This window comes from Hevea brasiliensis, chromosome 4 (genome assembly GCF_030052815.1).
Source record: "Hevea brasiliensis isolate MT/VB/25A 57/8 chromosome 4, ASM3005281v1, whole genome shotgun sequence".
NCBI lineage: Eukaryota > Viridiplantae > Streptophyta > Magnoliopsida > Malpighiales > Euphorbiaceae > Hevea > Hevea brasiliensis.
In genome coordinates this window covers 61,135,365-61,160,967 of record NC_079496.1, presented here as the reverse complement: position 1 = coordinate 61,160,967, position 25,603 = coordinate 61,135,365, and the positions used below count along the sequence as shown (strand labels likewise).

Genomic DNA, 25,603 nt, shown 5'->3' with positions numbered 1-25,603 from the left:
TAATAGTAATTTAATATTATGAACATAAATTAAATTTAACAGATTATTAAAAATTAATTTATTATGATAATATTATGTTGTAGACCAAAATTAATAAAAATTATATAAAAAAAAATCACGGATACATATTATGTGTAGAAATGATGTGCAATGCAGTTTAAAAAATTAGTTAAATAAAGTAAATTTAATATGAAATGCGCACATAAGTCTATTATATTATTTTATTACAATAAATTGTTAGCAATTATTAAATTAGAAGAATTTTGTTTTAAAAAAAAAATTAGAAGAATTTTTTTAACGTTTTTGTTGGATGAATACTGACGTGGCAATATTTAAATTGAGGAATTTCTCGAGAAAGGTAAAAACCTCAACACCCATGTAAAATAAAAAAAAAAAATGTCAAGAAACAAGCAAGACTGCCAGCAAAGCAACCTGCGTTTCCTTTTGCCTCAATCATAAAACACCAAACACTTGCACTGTTGCACACCTCTCTCTCTCTCTCTCTCTCTCTCTCTCTCTCTCAATCAGTTGATAATCTTTCTTAATGCAAGCCAAACAGGAAAGAGAAAAAAAGGGGCATAATATTTATTGTCAGATTAGGGGCTCAGAACCCTTAACAGACAATCATCAGAATTAAATTCCCTTCACAATGAGGCATCATGGTATGGAAGCTTCACTTCTTGTCCTGAAATTAATATTCTTCTTCGTTTTCTTTTAAAAAAAATTTATATGTATGACATATGCTTAATTATTTATTTTTAATCTTTAGATCGCTTATTATTTTGCATAAAAAATGGAGAGATGTTGGAGTGGCGTGGGTTACTGCATAGATTTCGATTGATGATGTTGATGTGCCTAAAACTGTAAACTGTCTTTTTTTTTTGGTTATTTTTGAATTTTTTTGGTGGGATTTTATTGATAAATATGAGATTTTGATTTTTCTGTTAATGAGTGTTGTCGGATTTTAATTTTGAGCTAGTAGCACTAAGATCATTGGTTGATATGCAACTTTTCTTTTTGGGTATCTTAGAGGATGTGGGTGCTAGAATCTGGAGTTTTGGATCATTTGATTTTTTTTTTCTCTCTCTTGGATTTGTAGAGGGAGCTAAGAGATTGCATTTTAATACGGATTTTTCCCTGTGATTTGCGAAGAAATAGAAGCTGAAACACGGAGATGCAGGTTTTGTGCTGTGGATTTTGCTTGGAGTTTGATATAAATTAATCTAAGTTAAAATATTTGCTGAACCATCTCGGGAGTTATCCGGAGGGTGGTCTTGAAAATGGAGGATCAGATAGCTTTTGGTGAAGTGCCTTCAGTGGATTTGCTCAGGGAAATAAAATTGGAAGAAGATGAGGAAGAGTTTCGGAGCTGTTGCGGAGATGATGAAGTATGGAAGGAGCATGAAGAAACAGAGAAGGAAGAGCTTGGGGAAAATCTTGATGAATTTTCAGTGAATATGTTTTTCAAAGGCATCTCAATAGCCGAGGCAGGGGACTCTGGTTCTGGGTTTTCTGGAATTGGTGTTGTCATGGAAAGAACAGCAAACGTTCCTCTCATTCAGGTGCAAAAGAAGCTGGATTTCTATGTGGAGGAATCTGTTGCTGACTATTTGGCTCTCATGGATGGTCTGACTGAGGCTTTACAGCATAACATCTGCCGAGTGTATGCATTTACTGATTCTGACATGTTATATGATCAGGTGAGCTTCTCATTTCACATGATATTTGTATCTTGTTTTATAATTTTATTAAAGTTCATGCGATCAGATGAGCAGCTGCAAGTGATTTTTTTTCTTTAACAGCATAATGTTACATGATAAAATTTATCTTAACAGAATAGTTCAGGTAGAGACTTGAATTTAATCCTGCCCGGACAGATTTATCTACCCCACCCCTAAAATTTCCAGTACACTTGTCCCACCCTGATTTACAAAAAGTGAATCTTTATATAACAATTTTTGACTTGCATAAATATGTGAAAACTTATTTATCTTCGCTGATATGCCATTTATTTCTCTCTCTCTCTCTCTCTCTCTCTCTCTCTCTCTCTCTCTCTCTCTCTCTCTCTCTCTTTCCTGTTCCTCTGAAACATCGACTCACCATATTCCCTCTCTTTCCTGTTCCTCTGAAACATCGACTCACCATTTTCAAAATTTAATGTGTGAAAATATGTTTTATTTTAACAATCTATAAAATTATGAAGATAAGAAATACTTTTAAATGTGGATGCCACCTTGCCCAATTGTTGTTCCTACATTAACGCTTAAAAGGGAGGGAAAAGCCTCTATAATTGTCATATCTATTGTTAGTTTTGTAGCTATGTACATTCCATTTTTAAATGTTTATTCCAAGAGGAAGGCCTTTTCTTATTTTTGCTTCAGAAATTGCAGCTTAAAAGCTTTCACATTTTGGTATTTTAATATTGGCAAACATTTTTAGTAGTTTGGTTTTCTATCAACCGTTGCCTATAGTTATTATAGTATTAAGTTGAGTGGAAAAGAGAGAAAAGGAGGTAGTAGCCATCTGCTTTTGTTGCAGATTATCTTCAATGAAAAAATTTATGTTCTTCACTCATTTATTTGTGGTACAAGTTCTGTACCTTTCATAGATTTAATCTATGTATCTTTAATTCACCTTTGCATAATCTATTGTAAGTTCAATACCGCATATCTTCTTGTTTATACTTTCCAAGCGGCTTTAGTGATGTGTACTTTTGATAGATAACACATGAGGAGAAAGTTGAGATCCCGCTTCTAATTGCTCTGAGGCAAAGGATCCTTGAACATGCCAGTAACCTGGAAATGTTTGTACTCGAAGTCATTCCCAGATTTGATCTTGAGAGGCCATTGCGTTTAGCCCAAGTGGCAATTGGGGTTGTCTCTTTTCCTGCCGATGGAAATAAATCACGTGACAACTGTTCCATCTGTTGTGAGGAAAAGATATCACCAATGATGATCACAATGAAATGCTCCCACAAATTTTGTTCACATTGTATGAGAACCTATGTTGATGGAAAAGTACGGTCATCTCAAGTACCAATCAGATGCCCTCAGTTAGGATGCAAATATTATATCTCCAGCACAGAATGCAGATCGTTTTTGCCTCTCACTTTGTATCAATGTTTGGAGAAAGCTCTTGCAGAAGCTGATGTTCTCCACTCAGATAGAATCTACTGCCCATATCCAAATTGTTCTGTCCTGCTTGATCCCCTTGAATGTCCGTCAGCTAGAGCAAGTTCATCAATTCAGTCTGATAACAGTTGTGTTGAGTGCCCAGTTTGTCAAAGGTTTATCTGTGTGGAATGTGGTGTTCCTTGGCATTCTTTGATGAGCTGTGAAGAGTTTCAGAACCTGCCATTGGAAGAAAGAGATACTGCAGACATTGCCTTGCATTGTCTGGCACAAAATAAAAGGTGGAGGCGGTGCCAACAATGCCGGAGGATGATTGAGCTCATGCAAGGTTGTTATCATATGACCTGCTGGTAAGTTGCAATTATCAAACTTTACTCTTTTTTTTTTTTTTTTTTTGGTTTCTTTTCCTTATTGTGTTTCTTTCACTCTCTCTCTCTCCCCCCTTCACCCTTTCCCAGTAAGTATATATAGACATTTCTCTGGTTTTGAGAAAGAATTTGCTTATAGGCAAAAACTGATGAGGTAATCCCCTATTTAATTCTTGGAAATTAATTGATTATAGATGGAATTATCATAATCTTTCCTATTTAGCATTGTTTACCTGCTTTACCTGTTTCATTGTGTGCTTTAGGTAATGAAAGGTATACATATATATGAAATTTAGGGAGGACAGAGGAGAGGGAATAGATGGAAGAGGGTTGAGTAAAATCATTCACTTAAACTGCAACCCCACTGTAATTTTACTGATCAAGTCATTACCCGATTAAGAGTTATTATGCCAGTATGAGCTTTTGTACAGGCTTTTGTTTCTCATTCTAGACACTCCAAATTATAATAAATAATAAAATAAAAAATACCTGTTAATGATGGGTCAGAAAAAATACTATTACATCAAATACCCTAAATTAGAGTTATATTTTACGCAACTATACTTTTGTGAAAAATCTATTTAAATGTAATACAACATAGGCTCCTAGAAGATTCACAATATCCAACGACAACAACGACAACTAAGCCTAATTCCTAAACTAATTGGGGTTTTTTATATGGATCCTTTTTCACCATTTAGCTATGATAGACACTAGGTCCATATCAATATCCAGAACTTGTAAATCTTTTGATACTATTTCCCTCCTCGTGTCATCCTAAGCCGTCTCCTTCTATTCTTACTCCTTCCCCTACTAACTTATCACACTTTTGTACTGGAGCATTTGATTTTCAGTGTTGTGCATGACTAAATCATCTTAAATGACTCTTTTTCATTTTATCTTCAATATGTGCTACATGCATTCTCTGGCAGATGTAGTTATGTGCTATGTACATTCTCTGGCAGATGTAGTTATTCTTAATCTTATTAGTTATCATGTTGCCATGCATATATCTAATATCTGCATTTCTGACACATGCACAATATCCAATAAACACACACACCCCCCTTTTTCTTTCTCCTGCTCTCTATCTTTATTAATATTCAAGATAATTGCTATTTTTGCAGAATCTATAACGGCACACAAACACAATTTCAATTTTCTAAATTTTAATTACTTTTAACATGCACGTGTTCTCTCTCCCTATCTCCCTGCGCCGCTTGCCTGCCAACACCCCCCCCCCCCCTCTTTCCCCTCCCCTTTTCTCTTCTTTTCTCCCCTGTCTTCCCTTTTTTTCCTTCTTCACAACATGTTTCACTTTCAATGCAATAGGCTTCAATCTTTTGTTTCTTTCTTTGTCATGGCATTTCATGATTCTACTCTATCATCCTTGATATTTATTTAAATGGACGCATCCCATGACAGAGGTGTTACAATTTAAATGACATACTCTATCACATATATTGTCTATTGTCACAGAAACCTTTAGATTAGGGTTACTGCTTCTCGAGAGTAAGAAAGAAAGAATTAGAGGGAGAGAGAATAGAGAAGAGAAAGAGAAGATAAAAAGAGAAAAGAGAAGAGAAAGATATGAATCCTTATGCTTTTATACGAGATCCTGCTACCATCAGTTGTTGTAACTGCAATTGACAGTTATAACTATTCTAATAACAACCTATAACAACTACTTATCCATTCTTAACCAATTCTATCACTTCCAACAGAATTATTCTCCTAATTTTCCTCCAATTACTTACCAATCTCGACCCCTTATCCAAAGGACTCAGCAATCCAATTCTACTGCCAACTCATCATTCCCCCATATTTCTCTTCTTTCTCCTTTTATATGTAACAAATCCCCCTGCATGAGAACCTTCTTGATGCGAACCTCAAGAACAATGCCTTCAAACCCACGAACAGGTTTGGTTTATAATCCCAAGAAAGCCAAAATAAAGTTCAAACACGAAGGAATACCTTGACCTAAATATTATAGAGAACTGAAAACCAAGATAATTCAAAGGTAGAAATTAAGGAATCTTGACCCAATGTTTATAATCAAACAAGAACCAAGAATATCAATATTGTTAAACCCTACAAGATTAATCACTCTTGAAGAATTTAATTTAGTTCAAGAAAGAACTTAGAAAAAATCCCTTGCTTGTATTAATTTAATCAAAAGTAATGTTCCCCTCAAAAAGTATTAAGTTAGCTTTTTTTATACGGTTGAAACCCTAATTCTCTAAGCTAAAAAAAAAAGATAAAACTATAAAAACTAATAAAAAAAGATGGAGTGGGCTGTACTCCTAACTAAGGCCCAAAAACACATAAATAAGGCCCAAAATACATATTTGACTAAAAATAATTAAATAAAATCATTCAGACTTGTCCTAAATTAAAAAAAAAAATACTAAATTTTTATAAAAATCCATCAATTCTGTATAAATATTTCTTGATCATCTCCCATGCAAACTTGGATCAAATTAAGCCACTTTTTATCTTCTTGGAATTCCAATTTATTGATTGTATCTCCATATTTAGCTTCTTGTGCAACCACTTTCTCAATCAATTCTTGCATCTTTTTAACTCTAGTCCTTGTCATTGGAGCTTCTTGTGCAATTGCATCTTGAATCCTCTCATGAACATTCCTAGGATCTTGTTGTTCTTATTGATTTCCATCATCCCCTCCCTCTTCAAAAGGATTCGTCCTCGAATCTTCACCTACATCAAAAGGGGAAAGATTAGCAACATTAAAAGTAGCACTCACATTGTATTCACCGGGGAGATCCAACTTATAAGCATTGTCATTAATCTTGGCCACCACTTGAAATGGACCATCTCCTCTAGGATGAAGCCTACACTTCCTTTGAATTGGAAATCTTTCCTTTCTCATATGCACCCAAACCCAATCTCCTAGTTGGAAAGTAACTTGCTTTCTTCCTTTATTAGCTTGAACTGCATATCTCTTATTCTTCTTCTCAATGTGCTGTTTAGCTTGTTCATGGATCCTTTTAACCAATTCAGTCTTCTTCTTTCCATCTAAACTTGAAATCTCATGCACAGGCAAGGGAATCAAATCTAATGGAATTATAGGATTAAACCCATAAACAATCTCAAAAGGTGAAAAACCAATAGAAGAATGCACACTTCGGTTTTATGCAAATTCAACAAATTTTCTTTCAGATATCTTACTATTCATCACTTTTAGTCTCTATATCCCCATTATCCCTTAAGATCATTGACCTTTTATTGGGGCATTGTGGAGCAATATGACCTATCCCCAAATATCTAAAACACTTTATATCCCTATTTCTTTGAGATTGGGAAGAGTTCATACCTTTATCTTTGTTATCCCCATGAGACTTACTCTTACTTTCTTCATGCTTAGGCTTAGAAACAGCCTTATCCTCCTTCTTAGGCTAATTTGGTTTCCATGAGCTCTTAGGAATTGAACTTGCGCTACTCCCATACCTCGGCATCCCTTTCCTCCTAAGTTGCTTTTCAATTTTCATGGCCATATGCACTATGTCCTCTAGCTCTACATAATGCTGCAACTCAACTAAATCAGCTATTTCTTTATTTAAACCACCTAAGAATCGAGCCATTGGGCTTCTCTGTCCTCCTCAACATTTGCCTGAATCATAGCCATCTGCATCTCCTTATGGTATTTTTCCACACTCTTTGCCCCTTGTGTGAGTCTCTGCAGCCTCTGATGCAATTCTCTGTAATGATGGTTAGGGACAAATCTTCTTCTCATGACAGCTTTCATCTCATCCCAGGTATCAATAGGCCCCTCTCTATTTCTTCTCCTGCTTAAAATCATTTGATCCCACCATACAAGAGCATAGTCAGTAAATTTAATAACAGTAAGTTTTACCTTTTTCTCTTATGAATAGTTGTGACAGTCAAAGACTAGCTCAACTTTTGCGTTCCTACTCAAGGTAAACATCTTGATCATTCTTCCATTGAAAAGATAGAATTTTCATTTTGATGCTCCCAATGTTTTGGTCAACACTATCTCTACCCCTGTCATCTCTCCTTGGCCTCCTTTCATGCCTTTCTCTCCTCTGATAAAATCTGTCATCGTTTATGATTGAAGCCCGATCATCATTATTCTCATCTTCCTCATCCTGCTCATCTTCAAACTCTTCAGGGGGAGGTTATTGTTGTTGTGTCTAACTTGCCTCCTAGCATTAGACCTCTCCCTTTGCAAGTTACCTATAATAGCATCTTGCTTGTTTAGTCTAGCCTCTTGTCTTTCCATTTGATTCTTTATGTCTCCAAGCATCAAAGTCAACTGCTCATACTGTTGTTGAATAGCTTGCATTGTGAAGAATTGATCTGGTTTCTCTTTTTCACTATTTTTGTGCGATATAATTGTAAGACCTACAAAAGAATGTTAGCAAATATCCTCACAACTCTCCCTCATGTGTTTACACTCAATCAATGTTACTCCACTCGTGTTTCACACAATTTAGGCTTTTGCCCTCTTATGTGTTCACACACTCTTGCCCCCTTTTTTTTTTTTTCACTCTTTAATTTTTCCTTTTAGCTCTTTAAGGAACTAACCAAACTTACTCAAAGCAATCAATTTGTAACATTCAACAAAATTAAAATTCAAGATAAGACTGAAGACACGAAATAAAGACAAACAACAGAAAAAAAAATGAACACAAATATAGAATGATAAAGGACTCTAGAATTCAAAGAAACAGAATTAGACACCAAATTATTAAAAACTGAAACAAACGAAATAGTGAAGAAGCAAAAGCCTAGATGAGAATTCAATAATTTAAGATGTGTAGTGAACCCTAGTTGTATCACACCAAATCTGCCTCCTTTTTTTTTTTTTTTTTTTTTTTTTTGCTGCTGCAATTCAATTTGTTTTTTAATCCAGTGGCAGATCTGAAATTCTGCAAGGTTTTTTTTTTTTTTTTTTAAGTTGCAGAATTGAAATTCTGCAGTTTTTTTTTTTACTGTAATGGCAGAACAGAAATTCTGCAGAAAAATCTGCAGTTTTTTTTTTTGGCAGAACTGAAGTTCTGCGAAAAAAAAATCTGCAATTCTTTTTTTTTTTAGTACTCAAAAGGCAAATCTGAATTTTTTTTGCAGAAAAAAATCTGTAGTTTTTTTTTATTGGAAACAAGAGACAAAAGGAAAGGAAGGAAGAAAAAAAAATTCAGATTAGGAATCACAGAAGAAAACACAAGACATAAAGAAATAAGGAAATCGATGAACAAGTCACAAAACTAAATAGTACGAAGAACAAATAACAAAAAAGAAAGCACAAAGGATAGATAGAACCTGATTTGGAGCCAAAGCTCTGATACCAAATTTGATGCGAACCTTGACCTATCAATTATAGAGAATTGAAAACCAAGATAATTCAAAGGTAGAAATTAATGATTCTTGACCCAAGGTCTATAATCAAACAAGAACCAAGAATATCAATATTGTTAAACCGTACAAGATTAATCACTCTTGAAGAATTTAGTTTAGTTCAAGAAAGAACTTAGGAAAAATCCCTCTCTTGTATTGATTTAATCAAAAGTAATGTTCTCCTCAAAATGTATTAAGTTAGCTTTATATATACGGCTGAAACCCTAATTCTCCAAGCTAAAAAAAAAAAAAAAAAGATAAAACCCTAAAAACTAATAAAAAAAGCTGGAATGGGCTGCGCTCCTACCTAAGGCCCAAATACATATTTGACTAAAAATAATTAAATAAAATCATTTAGCCTTGTCCTAAATAAAAAAAAAAAAACACACTAAATTTGCATAAAAATCCATCAATTCTGTCCAAATATTTCTTAATCATCTCCCACGCAAACTTGGATCAAATTAAGCCACTTTTTATCTTCTTGGAACCCAATTTATTGATTGTATCTTCATATTTAGTTTCTTGTGCAACCGCTTCTTCAATTAATTCTTGCATCTTTTTAACTCTAGTCCTTGTGATTGGAGCTTCTTGTGCCATTGCATCTTGAATCCTCTCATGAACATTCCTAGGATCTTGTTGTTATTGTTGATTTCCATCACTTCTTGTCCCCAAGAAGGTTGAAACTTAGGAAATTGGCCTGTAATGAAGGAATAGTCCTCCCAAGTAGCATCCTCAACAGGCATATTCTTCCACTTAATCAATCCCTGCAACACAGGCTCCTTATTTCTGAAAATAGTTCTTGTATTCAACAATGATTTAGGGGCTGCTACCATGTGACCATCCAACATCTCAGGCAGTGCCACAGTAGAAGTAATATTGTCTCCAAGTTTTTTCTTCAATAAGAGACATGGAAAACGAGATGCACACTTGAAGTAGGAGGCAATTGAAGTTTATAGGCCACAGACCCTACCTTAGCAGTAATTTGAAAAGGTCCACAAAACTTAGGTGATAGTTTTAAGGACTTCCTTAGGGCCCCTGAAGTCTGCCTGTGAGGTTGTAACTTTAAGTAAACCCAAACTTCCACTTCCAACACACCCTCTCATTCCTTTTATCTGCTTGCTGTTTCATCATATTTTGAGCAACTAGCAGATTATCTCTAAGGAGTTGAGTAATATTCTGCCAAAAGAAGCCATTGCTGCCACTTATTTGGTTGATGATGTGTCATACTTCTCAAGTAATTTTCTAACCATTGATTAAGCCTTTCTGTCTGAACATCTGTCTGAGGATGGTAGGCAGTACTATAATGAATTGTTGTCCCCAAAACTTAAAGAATTCTCTTGGTAAACACCTTGTCCCTGTCAGTCACAATAGATTGAAGAGACCCATGAAGTTTAAAAATAGAATCTAGAAATAGCCTTGCTACTGTGGAAGCTGAAAATGGATGAGCAAGAGCCAAGAAATGGCTGTACTTAGCCTGCAGACCACTACCAAAATGATATCCTTTCCATTAGATTTGGGCAATTGCTCAATGAAATCCATAGATATATGCTGCCAAGCTTAGGTAGGTATAGCCAAGGGCTGCAATAATCCAGGATAAGCACAATATTCCCCCTTGCACCTAGCACACACTTCACACTTTTGAACCCAAGTCATGACTGAATTTAACATTCCAGGCCAATAGAAGTGTCTTTTAACCTCCAATAAGTGGCTTGCACACCTGCATGCCCTCCTAAAGCTGATGTGTGATACAATTGCAGTAATTGGTCTCTCAATTGGCTTCCTAGTCCCACATACATCCTACCTTTATGATAAACAATCCCATTCTTCAATTCATAACCCCGCTGAGCTGTAGGATCCAGGGACAACATCTGAATTAATCCCTCTATCACTGAATCACCATCATAACTACTCATTACAGAAGGCACCCAAGTAGGTTGCCAAACTGATACTGAAGCGCATTCAGATGGTGCAACCGTATTGGTCTCCTTGACAATGCATCAGCCACTTTGTTTTCAACCCCTTTCCTGTATAAAATCTTGTAATCCAGCCCTAACAACTGAGAAATCCCTTTCTGCTGAAGATTAGTATGAAGCCTCTGCTCCAATAAGAATTTAATACTTTCACGATTTGTTTTAATGAAAAAGGGACATTCCTCAAGATAATGTCTCCATTTTCCAACAGTAAAAGTAATAGCCAATAATTCCTTCTCATACACAGATAGAACCTCGCTTCTTAGCCCAAAAGCTTTTGAAATATAGGCCAAAGGATGACCTTGCTGCTATAGGATTGCCCCCATGCCAAAACTATTAGCATCTGTTTCAACTATAAAGGGCTTTATGAAATATGGTAAAGCTAAGACTGGTGCCTCTGCCATAGCCTTCCTTAGCAACTCAAAGGCATCTTGAGTGTCCTCAGACCATTTAAAAGCATCCTTTTTTAATAAATCCGTCAATGGTTTACTAATCACACCATAATTCTTGACAAATTTTCTGTAGTATCCAGTAAGGCCCAAAAAAAATTCTTGATTCTTTAACTGATTGAGGAACAGGCCAAGTTACCATCACTTTGATTTTATCAGGGTCATTAGCTACTCCACTAGATATCACATGTCCCAAATATTCTATTTCAAACTTCCCAAAGGAATACTTAAACAACTTAGCATACAATTGCTTCTGTTGGAGAATTTGGAATACTGTTTCCAAATGTTTAAGGTGGAGAGAAAAGGTAGGGCTATGTACAAGTATATCATCAAAGAAAACTAAGACAAATTTCCTCAAGTAGGGTTGAAAAATATTATGGAAAGTCAATCACTATATTATTTCTCTGTATATTCTGTATTCTGTATTCCTATTTAGGATTTCTTCCTAATTAGTAGAACACAATTATAGGAATCAATTGTATATATATACCCATGTACATATTAATTAAAATTAAGGAGAATCATCTCTTTCTACATGGTATCAGAGCAAGTTATCTATTTAGGGTGACTATTTGTTCTCACCACCCAGCTCTGGAGAGACCTTGGCCGCCGATCGGCCATTTCGACTCCAATCAACATCGCCGGCGTCGCCTCAACCCCCTCATTCCATCACTGTGTGCTGTTGCTTGATCCAGTACACCATTAAAGGACTTCTGAAGTTTGGCTCTTAGATCCTATTTCGGTATTTGCTTGATTTGTGATTTTGGGTTATTTTGCTGCTGTAAGCACTTTGGATTAGCGTTTCGGTTAGTTTTCTTTGTCTCAATAAATGGCAGATAATAAGAATGTTATTTCTGATGTGATTCCGGTGATGACTAAGATCACGGAACACAAACTTAATGGTTCGAATTACCTGAAGTGGAGTAAGACTGTTAGGGTCTATTTGCGTAGCATTGATAAGGATGATCACCTTACTAAAGATCCACCTACTGATGATACACGACAAACTTGGCTAAGGGAGGATGGTCGGTTGTTTTTGCAGTTTCGGAACTCGATTCACAGTGAGGTAATTAGTTTAATTAATTACTGTGAATTTGTTAAGGAATTGATGGATTACTTAGATTTTCTGTATTCTGGTAAAGGGAATATCTCTCATATTTATGATGTTTGTAAGACATTCTACCGTGCTGAGAAAGAGAATAAGTCTCTTACGGCTTATTTTATGGATTTTAAACGGGTCTATGAGGAACTTAATGTATTGTTGCCTTTTAGTCCTGATGTGAAAGTTCAGCAGGCCCAACGGGAGCAACTGACTGTTATGAGTTTTCTTGTAGGCCTTCCTTCACAGTATGAGACTGCTAAATCTCAGATTCTTTCTAGTTCTGAGATTTCCTCTTTGCATGAAACGTTCACACGGGTCCTTCGTACAGAGAGTACCCAATCTTCACAGCCTGCCAGTAGTGCTCTTATTAGCCGTAATCCAAATGGACAACAGGGTAATAGAAGAGGAAGTAGAGGAGGAATTACAGGCAACAAAAGTAATCAACGTAATGGAGAGGCTAGTTCTAATTAGGATTCAAGAGGAGTCATTTGTTATTATTGCCATGAGTCTGGCCATACAAAATATAATTGTCCGCAACTTCAGAAGAAAAATTAGCGATCACAGATGACAAATATGGCAGCTGAGGATTCTATAGTATCTTTCTCTGAGAAAACTGTTTTGATATCTGCAGAGGATTTTGCACAGTTTTCTCAGTATCAGGCATTTTCTAAAGCTTACCAGTTCCCCTGTCACTGCGATTGCTAAGTCAGGTAAATTCACTACATGCCTTGTGTCTTCCTCATCCAAATGGGTTATTGATTCTGGTGTGACAGATCACATGACGGGTAATTCTAGTCTTCTATCTGCTTTTCAGTCTAATTTCACTTCCTTTACTGTTACTTTAGCTGATGGTTCTACTTCTTGTGTCATGGGTTCTGGAACTGCGAACTCGACTTCGTCCATTTCTTTGTCTTCTGTTTGTGTCTACCAAAATTCTCTTTTAATCTACTTTCTGTTAGTAAACTTACTCGTACCTTAAATTGTTCTGTTTTCTTTTTTTCCTGACCAGTGTTTGTTTCAGGATCTTACGACGAAGCAGATTATTGGTAGAGGACGTGAGTCAGGTAGTCTCTATATTCTGGAAAATCATGTACCGCGGTCACTTGTTTGCTCCAGTACCTTAACATCTCTTGAAGCTCATTGTAGATTGCGCCATCCTTCTTTGTCTACCATGAAGAAGCTGTGTTATCAGTTTCGGTCTTTATCAGTACTAGAATGTGAGTCGTGTCAGTTTGCAAAATATCATCGTTTGCATTCTGTGTCTAGAGTCAATAAACGGGCTTTATCCCCTTTTGAGTTAGTTCATTCTGATGTTTGGGGTCCTTGTTCTGTTACTTCTAAAACTGGATTTCGTTATTTTGTTATTTTTGTTGATGATTACTCTCGTGTTATCTGGTTATATTTAATGAAAAATCGTTCTGAGTTATTTTCTATCTTTTGTGCCTTTTGTAATGAAATCAAAACTCAATTTAATATTTCTGTGCGCATATTAAGAAGTGAAAATGCCAAAGAATACTTTTCAGCACAATTTTAGTCTTATATGACACAAAATGACATTCTTTATCAGTCTTTCTGTGTGGATACTCCATCCCAAAATGGCGTGGCCGAAAGAAAAAATCGGTATCTTCTTGAGGTAACTCGTTCTCTTTTTTTTTTCAGATGAAAGTTCCTAAACACTTTTGGGCGAATGCAGTTTCAACGGCATGTTTTTTTATCAATCGTATGCCGTCTTCTATCCTTAATGGGGATATTCCTTATATTGCTTTGTTTCCTACAAAATCTTTGTTCCCTATTGAACCCTGTATTTTTGGTTGAACCTGTTTTGTGCGTGATGTTCGTCCACAAGTTACTAAATTGGATCCAAAGTCTCTCAAATGTGTCTTCCTTGGGTATTCCCGGCTCCAAAAAGGGTACCGCTGTTTCTCTCTTACACTTAATCGTTATTTTATTTCTGCAGATGTCACATTTTTTTAGTCCACTCCATTTTTTTCTCAATCATCTGTGTATGAGAGTCAGGGGGAGGAGGATGATCTCTTAATATATACTGTCCAACCAATGTCCGATGCTCTTCCACAGCCTGTTCCTTCTGTCTCTAGACCTACCCGACCTCCCGTTGTTCATGTTTATTCCAGGAGATTGGAGATTTCTGACTCAGATCCTCCGCCAGCTACTTCGTTGGGAGATCCCATACCTCATACTGATCATGATTCTGATCTAGACTTACCCATTGCTCTTCGTAAAGGTAAACGCTCATGTACTTACCCTATCTCTTCTTTTGTTTCTTATAATCAATTGTTTTCTTGTTCTCGGTGTTTTGTTACTTCTTTAGAGTCTATTCCTATCCCTAATATTGTTGGTGAGACACAGTCTCATCCTAGCTGGTGTGCTGTTATGAAAGAGGAAATGAAGCTTTAGATGCTAATAGTACATGGGAACTGTTGCCTTTGCCTACTGGTAAGAAAGCTATTGGTTGCAAATGGGTATTTACAGTAAAGGTAATTCCTGATGGTTCTGTGACTAGGTTAAAAGCACGTCTTGTAGCAAAAGGATATGCTCAGATATATGGGATTGATTACTCTGACACTTTTTCTCCTGTAGCTAAACTTACTTCTGTTCGCTTGTTTATCTCTTTAGCAGCTACATATGATTGGCCCCTGCACCAATTGGATATCAAGAATGCTTTTCTTCATGGTGATCTTCAGGAGGAGGTGTATATGGAGCAACCACCTGGGTTTGTTGCTCAGGGGGAGTTGGGTAAAGTTTGTAGGCTTCGGAAATCTCTTTATAGGTTGAAACAAAGTCCTAGGGCCTGGTTTGGGAGATTCAGTGAAGCAGTACAGGAATTTAGTATGCAAAAGAGTAAGTGTGATCATTCAGTATTTTATAGGCAATCTGAGGCTGATCTAATTCTCCTGGTAGTCTATATGGATGACATTGTCATCACTAGGAGTGACTCTGCAGGTATTTCATCTCTTAAAACTTTCCTCCAAACCCAGTTTCAGACCAAAGACTTGGGATTGTTAAAGTATTTCTTTGGCATTGAAGTTATGAGAAGTAAGAAGGGTATTTTCTTGTCTCAAAGAAAATATGTCCTCGATCTATTGACAGAGATAGAAAAATTAGGTGCCAAGTCTTGTAGTACACCAATGACTCCAACTTTACAATTGTTAGCAGGGGATAGTGAGTTGTTTGAAGATCCAGAGAGATACAGAAGATTGGTAGGAAAATTGAACTACCTTACAGTCACCCGTCCTGACATTGCTTATGCCGTTAGTGTGGTAAGTCAGTTTATGTCTTCTCCAACTGTTGCTCATTGGGAAGCCTTGAGACAAATCTTGTGTTATCTGAAGGGCGCTCCAGGAATAGGTTTGTTATATGGTAATCATTGGCATTTGAATGTTAAATTTTTTTAGATGCCGACTGGGCTGGATCACTACTGGATATTGCGTTTTTGTTGGAGGAAATTTGGTGTCTTGGAAAATCAAGAAGCAGAGTGTAGTTTCTCGATCTAGTGCTGAATCCGAGTACAGAGTCATGGCACAATCAGTATGTGAGGTAATGTGGATACTTAAATTACTAGATGAGACAGGTTTTAAGACCTCCCTGCCTGCGAAATTGTGGTGTGATGATCGAGCTGCTCTCTATATTACTTCAAATCCGGTGTTTCTTGAGCGGACCAAACATATTGAGATTGATTGTCACTTTGTTCGTGAAAAGATTCAACAACAGATTATCTCAACAGGACACATCAAAACTGGAGAGTAGTTAGGAGATATTTTCACAAAAGCTCTGAATGGAGCTAGGATTGACTACATTTGTAACAAGTTGGGCATGATTAACATCTATGCTCCAACTTGAGGGGGAGTGTTATGGAAAGTCAATCAATATATTATTTCTCTATATATTCTGTATTCTGTATTCCTATTTAGGATTTCTTATTTAAGATTTCTTCCTAATTAGTAGAACACAATTATAGGAATCAATTTTATATATATACCCATGTACAGATTAATTGAAATTAAAGAGAATCATCTCTTTCTACAAAAAATATGGTTCATGAGAGCTTGGAAAGTAGCTGGTGCGTTAGGCCAAAAGGCATTATGGTAAACTCATAATGACCTTGGTGGGTTCCAAAGGCTGTCTTGTGAATATCTTTAGGTTTCATCCTAATTTGGTGGTAACTAGCTTTAAGGTCTATTTTATAAAACCTTTTTGCCCCATGGAGTTAATCTAATAGGTCATCAATTATGGGGATAATGAATTTATCTTTAATGGTTTGGTAATTTAATCTCCTATAATCTGTACAGAACCTCCATGAGCCATCCTTCTTTTTGACTAGAAGTACTGGAGATGAATAAGGGCTGGTGCTAGGTTGTATGACAGAATTGGCTAACATTTCATTGACTAGTTTCTCTATTTCAGCTTTTTGGAAATGGGGATACCTATAGGGTCTAATGTTGATTGGTAGGGTGTAATGGTATGGTATGGCAAGATTATGAGATCTGAAGGGAGGTAAGGTCTTAGGGTCCTCAAAAACAGACTTGTATTTATCTAACGGCAATTGCAATTCAGTTGTAGAAGTACCTGAGTCATCAGAAATAGAATTAAGAACAGGGTCAAGTGAATCCAATTCAAGTTGTTGGTATTGCTCAGAAAACTGAATGCAGAAAGGCGGAGACTGAAAATCACTTCCTTGCTTTTGCATTAACAATTTATAAGAATCACAGGGCAATAATTTTGTAGTGGTTATTGCCACAGTCAGCCCTTGCAAAGTAATAGATTTCCCTGCTGTACTTAAAGTAACTCTGGAAGAATCAAAATCAAATACTATGGGATTGAAACTCCTCATCTAATCCAGACTAAGCTGTCGTCATAGCTGCTGCTGCTTTTTGTTTGCCTACATGCGCAGGGAAATATTTCTTCCCCCTCTTTTGGTACTTGTTTTGTTTGAAGAAGGTGGATTTTTAAGCAAAGGAGGTTGGTTTGCAGAATTAGAGTTGGTGGTGGAAGTAGTGGGTTTAGTTACTGCAGCTGGTTTGGTACTGGTATCAACATTAGGTGTTTTTGGTGAATTAGGAAAGTTTTGGTGTAATTGGGAAGTCTTGTAAGTAGTAGCAATAGGAATTTGTCTACTGGTATGGGAAGTACTCGAGAAGGATTTAAAACTAGGGCCATTTTTCTTATCATACCCCAGAAGTTGTTCTTGACATTTTGCTATTTCAAAGGCATGAGTTTAACTGACAGGTCTCATAATCCTGACCGTGGGTCTCACATCATCCCTCAAACCCCCAGTGAACACTGACAGACAATAGGCCTCATTCAATTCAGGTAACAACCTCTCCAATCTAATTCTCAAATCTTCAAATCTATCTTGATATTCCTCTGCTGAATTCTCTTGCCTAATTTTCATAAACTCTTCTATAACATCTTCAAAGCCCTCATCCCCAAACCTAACACAGAATGCCCTCTCAAATTCATCCCAAGAAGGACTTTTCCCCTGGTCTAGTTATGAAACCGGGCATCAGCCTTATCCATCAAGAACACACTTGCAATTACTACCCTTTGATGTTCAGGAACCTTATAAACTTCAAAGTATTTGGCACATTTCCTAAGCCAACCTAGGTTCTTTGCCCTCAAAGGTAACCAACTCTATTTTAGGCAACAAAGATTTACTATCATCATTATGAATAGAGTTTTCAGAGTTACCTTGGTTAGAATAGGCAAAAGACCCTTATTCTCAGCAACTCAACACTTCCACTAGTCCCTTCACTTATTTTACCCTTCAATTCTTTCAATACAATACCCATAAAAGTTCTTACTTCTTCTTGAAACACACTGCCCTTGCAGCTAGCCTTCTTCGTTTCATCCTGTATCCTCGAAAGATCATCTGCATGCCTCTGTACAGTAGATTGCAGATTACCGAATTACTAATCCAATTCTGCAACCCTAACATCCTCCGGTCCCACCACCACACTCCTGGTCATCTTGCGACACCAGTAGAACAGATTGGAAGCAAAGCCCACACAGAATAGAGATGTCATGCCAAATTGTCACAGAAACCATTAGATTAGGGTTACTGCTTCTTGGGAATAAGAAAGAACGAATTAGAGAGAGAGAGAATAGAGAAGAGAAGATAGAAGAGAAAGATAGGAATTTTATTAGATGATCTAATACAAGGGTTCCTTATCCTTTTATACAAGATTCAGCTACCATCAGCTGTTGTAACTGCAATTGACAGTTATAACTATTCTAATAACAACCTCTAACAACTACTTATCCAATCTTAACCAATTCTATCCCTTCCAACAGAATTATTCTCCTAATTTTCCTCCAATTACCGGCCAATCTTGACCCGTTATCTAAAGGACTCAGCAATCCAATTCTACTGCCAACTCATCAATCCCCCATATTTCTCTTCTTTCTCCTTTTATATGTAACATATATATAACATTTTGATTGCCATGTGAATTTTTATTTCTTCATCCAACATTCGGGCGTGTATGCTATAACTGAATTCATAGAATGGAAATATGTGCTATACCTAGGAATACTTAATAGAGAATTGTGTTTGTGTGCATTAAATTATATCTCCCTGGAGCGGCTAAGCAGTCCAAAATATTACTTTCAAATTGACTTTGTATCAAAAGATTTATTATAAAAGGGATGAAAAAGCCATCTACCTTTGGTTCTTATTCAATTATCATTCTAAAAGCATCTTGATTCAATGATTCTAACTTCTCAAGCAACTGTCATTTATAGTGTTTTACTTCTTTAGATATATTACCTCACATTACAAGTGATTGCATTGTCCTATAGCATGTGCCATTTTATATTTGAGCGAGCTAAAGTTAGATGCAAAGTAAGTTAGGCATTATCTTATCAAGCCTCTGCTCATTTTCTGCATGTTATTAGTGTAGAACTCGTTGTTAGTTTGATTCTGATGTGGTTCTTGATGATGTTGAGCTTGTACCATAATAAAGGTTGAAAAACAAGTTAATGGGGTTTTAACAAAGGCTGACATTATACTGCAACTAGTAGTGGAAAAGGTTTTATGTAGTCCTCATTTGCTTGTTTTCTTGTGGAAGTGACACCCTTTGAGTGAATTGTATAATGATGTGGGGTGAAGTATTGAAAAAGGATAGCAGCTCTATATATTTGTGAAGATGTAGCCCTATGCTGAGTGGACTAAGCAAAAAAGATTCCAAGTAGCTTGGGATTAAGGCTTAATTGAGTTGGCATTCCATTTATTTGGGGAGTTGATAAATAAGAAAGTGCACCCCCACCCAAAATAAATAAATAAATAAATAAAATAAAATAAACTTTTTTTTTTCTATCTATCCCTTCTTCCTGAAGCTTTCTTTGTTGTGTCATTGATCTAATTTAGGTAATGGAAGATTTAGGCTGACAAGTACACCAGAGTTTTCCTGTGCATGTTCATTTGCCTCTTTCATGAAGTATGAAATGTTGATAGAAGTTATTTGAATATCTATCAAGATATCTTATGAGATAGCTTCTAGGAGTAATTATTCGTTCAATCTATTTTTTGTTTTCCAATTTTGCTTGAGATCAATAAAGCTAAAACCTTTCAATGATTCTGTACCAGCTTAATCTTAATATTTTACCCTTCAATAAAAAAATGCTATAATATTGTCCACTCCTGATAATGTCAATTGGTTTGCTAGTGGCCTGCACTTGTTTGTGCACCAGTAAACAATTCGGTCATTGATGAGCATGCATAGGGAATAATGAAGAGGTTGCATCCAACTTCTAATCACCTTTCACCACATAGTTTGAAGTTCCTAAAGCAAACTCTGCTCCCTTTTCCCAGGTGCGGGCATGAGTTCTGTTATTCTTGTGGTGCTGAATACAGGGATGGGCAACAGACCTGTCAATGTGCTTTTTGGGATGAAAACAATTCTGAAGATTTTGTTACACAGTCCGTCCAAGAATCAGAACAATGGGCATGGGAGACTTTTAACTCACTACCCATGCTTGTGGATGCTTACTCAGATCAGGAGAGATCACAACTGGCACTGATCCAGAGATTTCTCGCCGGGGGATTCAGTTTAAGTGATCATCACCCATATCAATCCCCTCCCCGCTGTACAGACTCGTATATAGATGCTATGAAGGATCTTCATCAGCTTCCTTGGCTTGAGAGGTTCGTCTCCGTGATAAGTGACAACTACTATGAAGACTATATTCAGTGAAGCTAATATAGGACTGCTAAGAAATTAGAAAAAAGTTGCATGTCTTCAGAACAATGGTTAAAAAGGAGGTAAAAGAGCTTCTTACTCGATTTACTCCATTTGCATTTACAAGGGAGTGCAGAATTGGCACTTTTTCCTTTGTAGTTTGTAACTGTATGCTGGATGATGTGACCTTAAAGGTCCTTGCGTTAGAACAAAAGGGAGGAGGCACTATATGATGATTGCTTTTTCCTGGAAAGAAAATGAAAAATAGATAAATTTTTAATTAACTATAGGTACGAATTTTTGTCAAATTTTTATATTTATTTTTGTATCTTTCTCTTGTTTGTTATACAGCAATATTATTTCACTGAAAAGAGTAATTTTAAATATGCATGAATAAATCTAATATAAATAAAATGCATATATTATTAAGATTTATCTAAAAAAATTAATATTTATATTAACAAATTAAAATACGATCATATCTTAAAATTTATTTACATAATATATCGTCATGTTGAAAGTAAATTAAAATATGATCTACATGTACCTCATGAACATTTTGGTTAGAGAGATCAGAATACTTTATAAAGAAAAATAAGAACTAAAAAATTGAGATGAGGGGTTTAAAAGAGTCTTGTAAATTCATTAAATAATATTTTACCATTTACAAAGAAAGTACATAGAATTAGGTACGTAGATTTAATTAGGAAGGGAAGGGATTAAACATTATTATTTGTGAAAATACATATATAGATTTACATATTTTATACGTATCCTATAATATTCTTGAAAGTGAAATATTAGATATTTACATCTTATGGGCAAATTAAGGACACGCATAAGTACTTCGTGCAACAATCTCTGATTAATATACAAAATGCCACTTGAACTCTAGTATATATTAAATTAAAATCATAAAAATAATTACTTAAATTCATTATCTTTTAATTACGGATTTATTTTTTGTCCTTAACTATTATTTTATACCTGCATCATTATCCGCACTATGCTGTGGGATTTAAATTTTAAAATTATATATATAATTTATTTTTTTATTGTAATTTCAGATAGTAGTTTATTCATACAAAGCTACAATAGAAAACATAGCATGAAAAAAATATTGAAAAAAAGTCAAGAAAATCTTATACTGTTTTCGGCATTTAGAAAGTGATTGGCTTGATTATTTCCTATATTATTTTCATTGCAAAATTTCAACTTAACATCCCTGTGGATTTGGTGAAAGTTAATGCTAGTTATTCCGCCTATGTTAATCGTTGATCTCAAAAATTCATAATTTCCTTTTTACAGGATTTTGAATTGAGGGTTTTTTATTTTTTTATTTTTTTATTTTTAATGAATGAAATCCTTTTTTTAATTAAAAGGAAATAGCTTAATTATATAAAAAAAACTAAATATTTGCATTAAACTAGATTGAATTTGGTTATTTTTAATTAAAATTTCATAAACAAAACATTTTTATTGATTAAAATGTATTTTAATATTTAAAATATTATATTAGTTATATAATGGGAATGATTTCCTTTTCATAATATCTACCATAATTCAAATTTAAAATTATAACATAGCATTTGATTTTTTTTTATTTGAAGATATTCGAATATAAAAGCTATTCATGGTTTTTTTTTTTTTCATTTTTTTGTAGAAAAGGTGAAACATTGGCTTGGGAACACAGCAGAAAGATCTTCCAACGTCATAATAAATAAAATATATATAAATAAAAACTTATGACATAAATTTTTGAATGTTTTTAATTTTGTAATTTATTATTAATTAGTATTGTTGTTTTTTCCTTAACTTATTTTTTAATTAAAATAAAAAAAAAATTAGTTATAACTTGAAGATTTATTGATCATGCATAAAATATTTAGGTTACCGTCTAATTAACAGGAGAGTTTTATTTAAAGTATTTCACAATTCATGTGAGATATATTCTTTTCAACTATATATTTTTAAATTTTCTTTGTAAAATGGTACAAATTTATTTTTTCATTTTATTTTTGGATACATGAATTTATTTAGTTTGATTCAAAAGATAATTACGTTAATTTTAATTTTAATTCAAAAGATATTTTTAATTTAAATTTTAATTAAAAATAAATGTACAATATATTCTATATGATAACAAAAATATTTATTTATTATTATATATAATAAATATAAAATATATTTTCTTTTTAAATATAAAATTTAAATTATTGAATAATTTTATTAATCAAATAAACCTTCAAGGATTATACTATTGTTTACACCTCAATTTAATTTTAATATTTTGGGTCCTAGTTAATTAATGGCTCAAATATTAAATTGAATTATCTATTTAATGTGACCGGCCCTATAGCTCAAGCTGACAGAAGACCAACAGTCAGTGAGCATTAATTATGTCCAGTTAGACTAATTAAATAATTATCTATACAAGTGGATGTTATTCGTAATTACAGATATTTGATATCTAAAATATCTATTGAAGATGATGGGCATGAAAAGTGGAGTAGTGGGTAATTGGACAAAGTTGTGTAGGTGGGTGCTTATGGGAGTTAATGGATGGTTGTTGGTGCATATGGGAGGTTGTAACACCCCCGTTTGCATAGCCTGGTAGATTTCATTGCTCCGGTGATCGGTGTCGGTCCAGACAATTAAGGGGATTAGAACCACACTTAAGATAACTAGATAAGCCACAAACACAAATAATTAGTAATGTTCAATTAGTTAAGTATAAATAAGAAAAACAAAACAGAAGAAGTTAAACGAGCTGAGAGTCACAGCGATGGGTGACCTTATCGGGAATGACTGCGAAGTCATTTTAAACTCAAAATTCGAACCGTAAAAAGTAACGCTGCGGTCCTTAGGACCCTTATGAACACAGTGGAAAAGAGAAAATCATGAAAAAGAATTAAGCTACCAAATAATTAGGCGTAGAGCGGAAGAAATATGGAATTAATTGCAAACCGGATGAACCAATGAGGGCAATTTGGTCAATTCACCCGAGAGTGACTCGACTTAATCACAAATAAAATCGAAGAAAAGAAAATTTCAGAGTCGAGAATTAAATTAAAGAAGTAATAGAAAAATAAATAGAAAAAAAAGAAAATGGAAAAGTCAAAAGGTGATGACATCATGCATAACCTCATGCATGATGCCATAAAAAAAATACTTAAAATATTTATTTAATTGGGATTTTTGAGTCTTCCATAAGGATAAATAAAAGAAAAGAAAAGAAAAAAAAAAAAAAATCAAAAGTCCTTCTTCTTCTCAAAGGATGTCTCCCATTTCTCTCTCCCTCTCCATGATTAAAACTCCATGGAAGCTTATTCTCAAGCTTCATACACCATAATTTAACCATAAATTCCCCTAAAGTCCTTAAGTAAATCTTACCCCTAGACCTAGATAAACACTTTGGGAGCAAGAAGGAAAAGAAAACTTGGAGAATTGAAGAATTAGGAAATCTACAAATTGAGGTAAGTGCAATTTAAAGTTTAGATTTTTATTGAATTCATGAATTTAAGTTTATGTGTGATGAAATTGCATTAGAAATAAAGGAAATCATGCTTAAATAAGGGAAGAGAGAATGAGGCAGCCATGGAACCTTAAGGTTTTAATGGTATTTAGTTAGGTTAAATATGAAATCTTGGTGAGTAGATGTTAGATATGTGAATTGTATAATTAGATTACATGAATTGTGAAGATTGGACAAACTTAGGGTTTTGGACATTAGGGTTTGGAGACCAAAAATGTGAAAAACTTGTAAATGGTGTTTTTGACCTAATGTAAAGTGAGAAATGGTCATTTGTGACCTAATTAAATGTGTTAGAAGTGTTGGAATCAAAAGCCAATTCGGATTGGCTATGAAGCATGACCAAAAAACCTCCTTTGAGGGACCAAAAATGAAATTTTACAAGTCCAATGGATATGGGACCAATTGGGGATGAAAATAGGCACTAAATGACACAATTTTCATTTAGGAAGCCTGCCCAAAAACTGACTAAAACCTAGTAAACAAAGTGATCGAAGTCGGAAAATCGCAGGCTGCCTCTGCACAAACTGACCAAATGAACAGTATTTGTTCATTTGGTTATAACTCGAGCTAGGCAGGTCAAAATGACCTGAAATTTTACCAGGGGTTAGATGAGATATAGATCTAAAACTTTCATTGAGAATACCAACCCAAATTATGCCATTAACCCAATCAAATTACTGAGCAAAGTTGGTGACCTGAATCTGCAGAACTGCAGATTGCCATATGAATAGTAAAGTTTCAATGGCTATAACTCTCCCTAGAAAACTCCGATTTAGGCGATTCTTGAACCGATGGAAACCTAAGACATAGTAGAACATTTCATATGAAGAAAATTAGACCAAATTATAGACCTAACTTGATTAAATTGCTGAACGAAGTTGGAATCAATAATCTACCAGAATAAAATTCTACAGCATGAACAGTAAACATTATTTGCTTATAACTTGAGCTAAAAAACTCCAATTGGGGTGATTCAAAAAGGAGAATAAACTTAAGACAATAAGGAACATTTTCTATGAAGAAAGTTTTGCCAAATTTCAACAGTAAACTAACCAATGAAACAGTACAATTAGGGACACCAAAACTGAAAATTGGCAATTTTGCCTAAAAGACCTAAGTTTTGAGAAAATGAACAAAACCAACAAGTTTAGTGACCAAAATGTGGTATGTGGGTGAAGTTGAAATTCCCATACCTATTAAGCCTTAGAAAGTCAATAATTTGACTTGAATAGTGCAGTGAACATGTCACACCTTATCCCTCTGTAAGGCATAACATGATCTCGTAGAATACCTAATGAACTACCGCACTTCACCTACCGATAACTCATTAAGTATCCTACAAGGGATTTTAAAACAATTTTCTTATTTTTGACAAGTGGTGAGCATTTCTAATAAGAATTTAAAACATTTAGTTGAAATTAAAACTAATTAATATTTTTGACCATTTTAGTTTTCCGCAAATTTTATAAAAATTTTG

General features: G+C 34.8%; 1 protein-coding gene across 4 annotated transcripts; it reads left to right on the top strand.

Moving 5' to 3' along the window:
- The first annotated feature begins 439 nt into the window (after window positions 1-439).
- LOC110657253 (E3 ubiquitin-protein ligase RSL1) lies at window positions 440-20,875 on the top strand. Of its 4 annotated transcripts, none has more exons than XM_021814400.2 (4): window positions 440-662; window positions 1,100-1,700; window positions 2,721-3,481; window positions 20,225-20,875. In XM_021814400.2, the coding sequence occupies exons 2-4, from the start codon at window positions 1,281-1,283 to the stop codon at window positions 20,604-20,606; spliced, it is 1,563 nt and encodes a 520-aa protein (XP_021670092.2). In that variant the 5' UTR covers window positions 440-662; window positions 1,100-1,280; the 3' UTR covers window positions 20,607-20,875. The 4 variants fall into 4 exon arrangements, with proteins under 4 accessions (XP_021670092.2, XP_058001694.1, XP_021670094.2 ...); XM_058145711.1 differs by lacking the exon at window positions 20,225-20,875 and adding an exon at window positions 13,418-13,829 and having other exon boundaries at window positions 471-662; window positions 1,153-1,700; XM_021814402.2 differs by having other exon boundaries at window positions 475-662; window positions 1,153-1,700.
- Window positions 20,876-25,603: the final 4,728 nt, after the last annotated feature.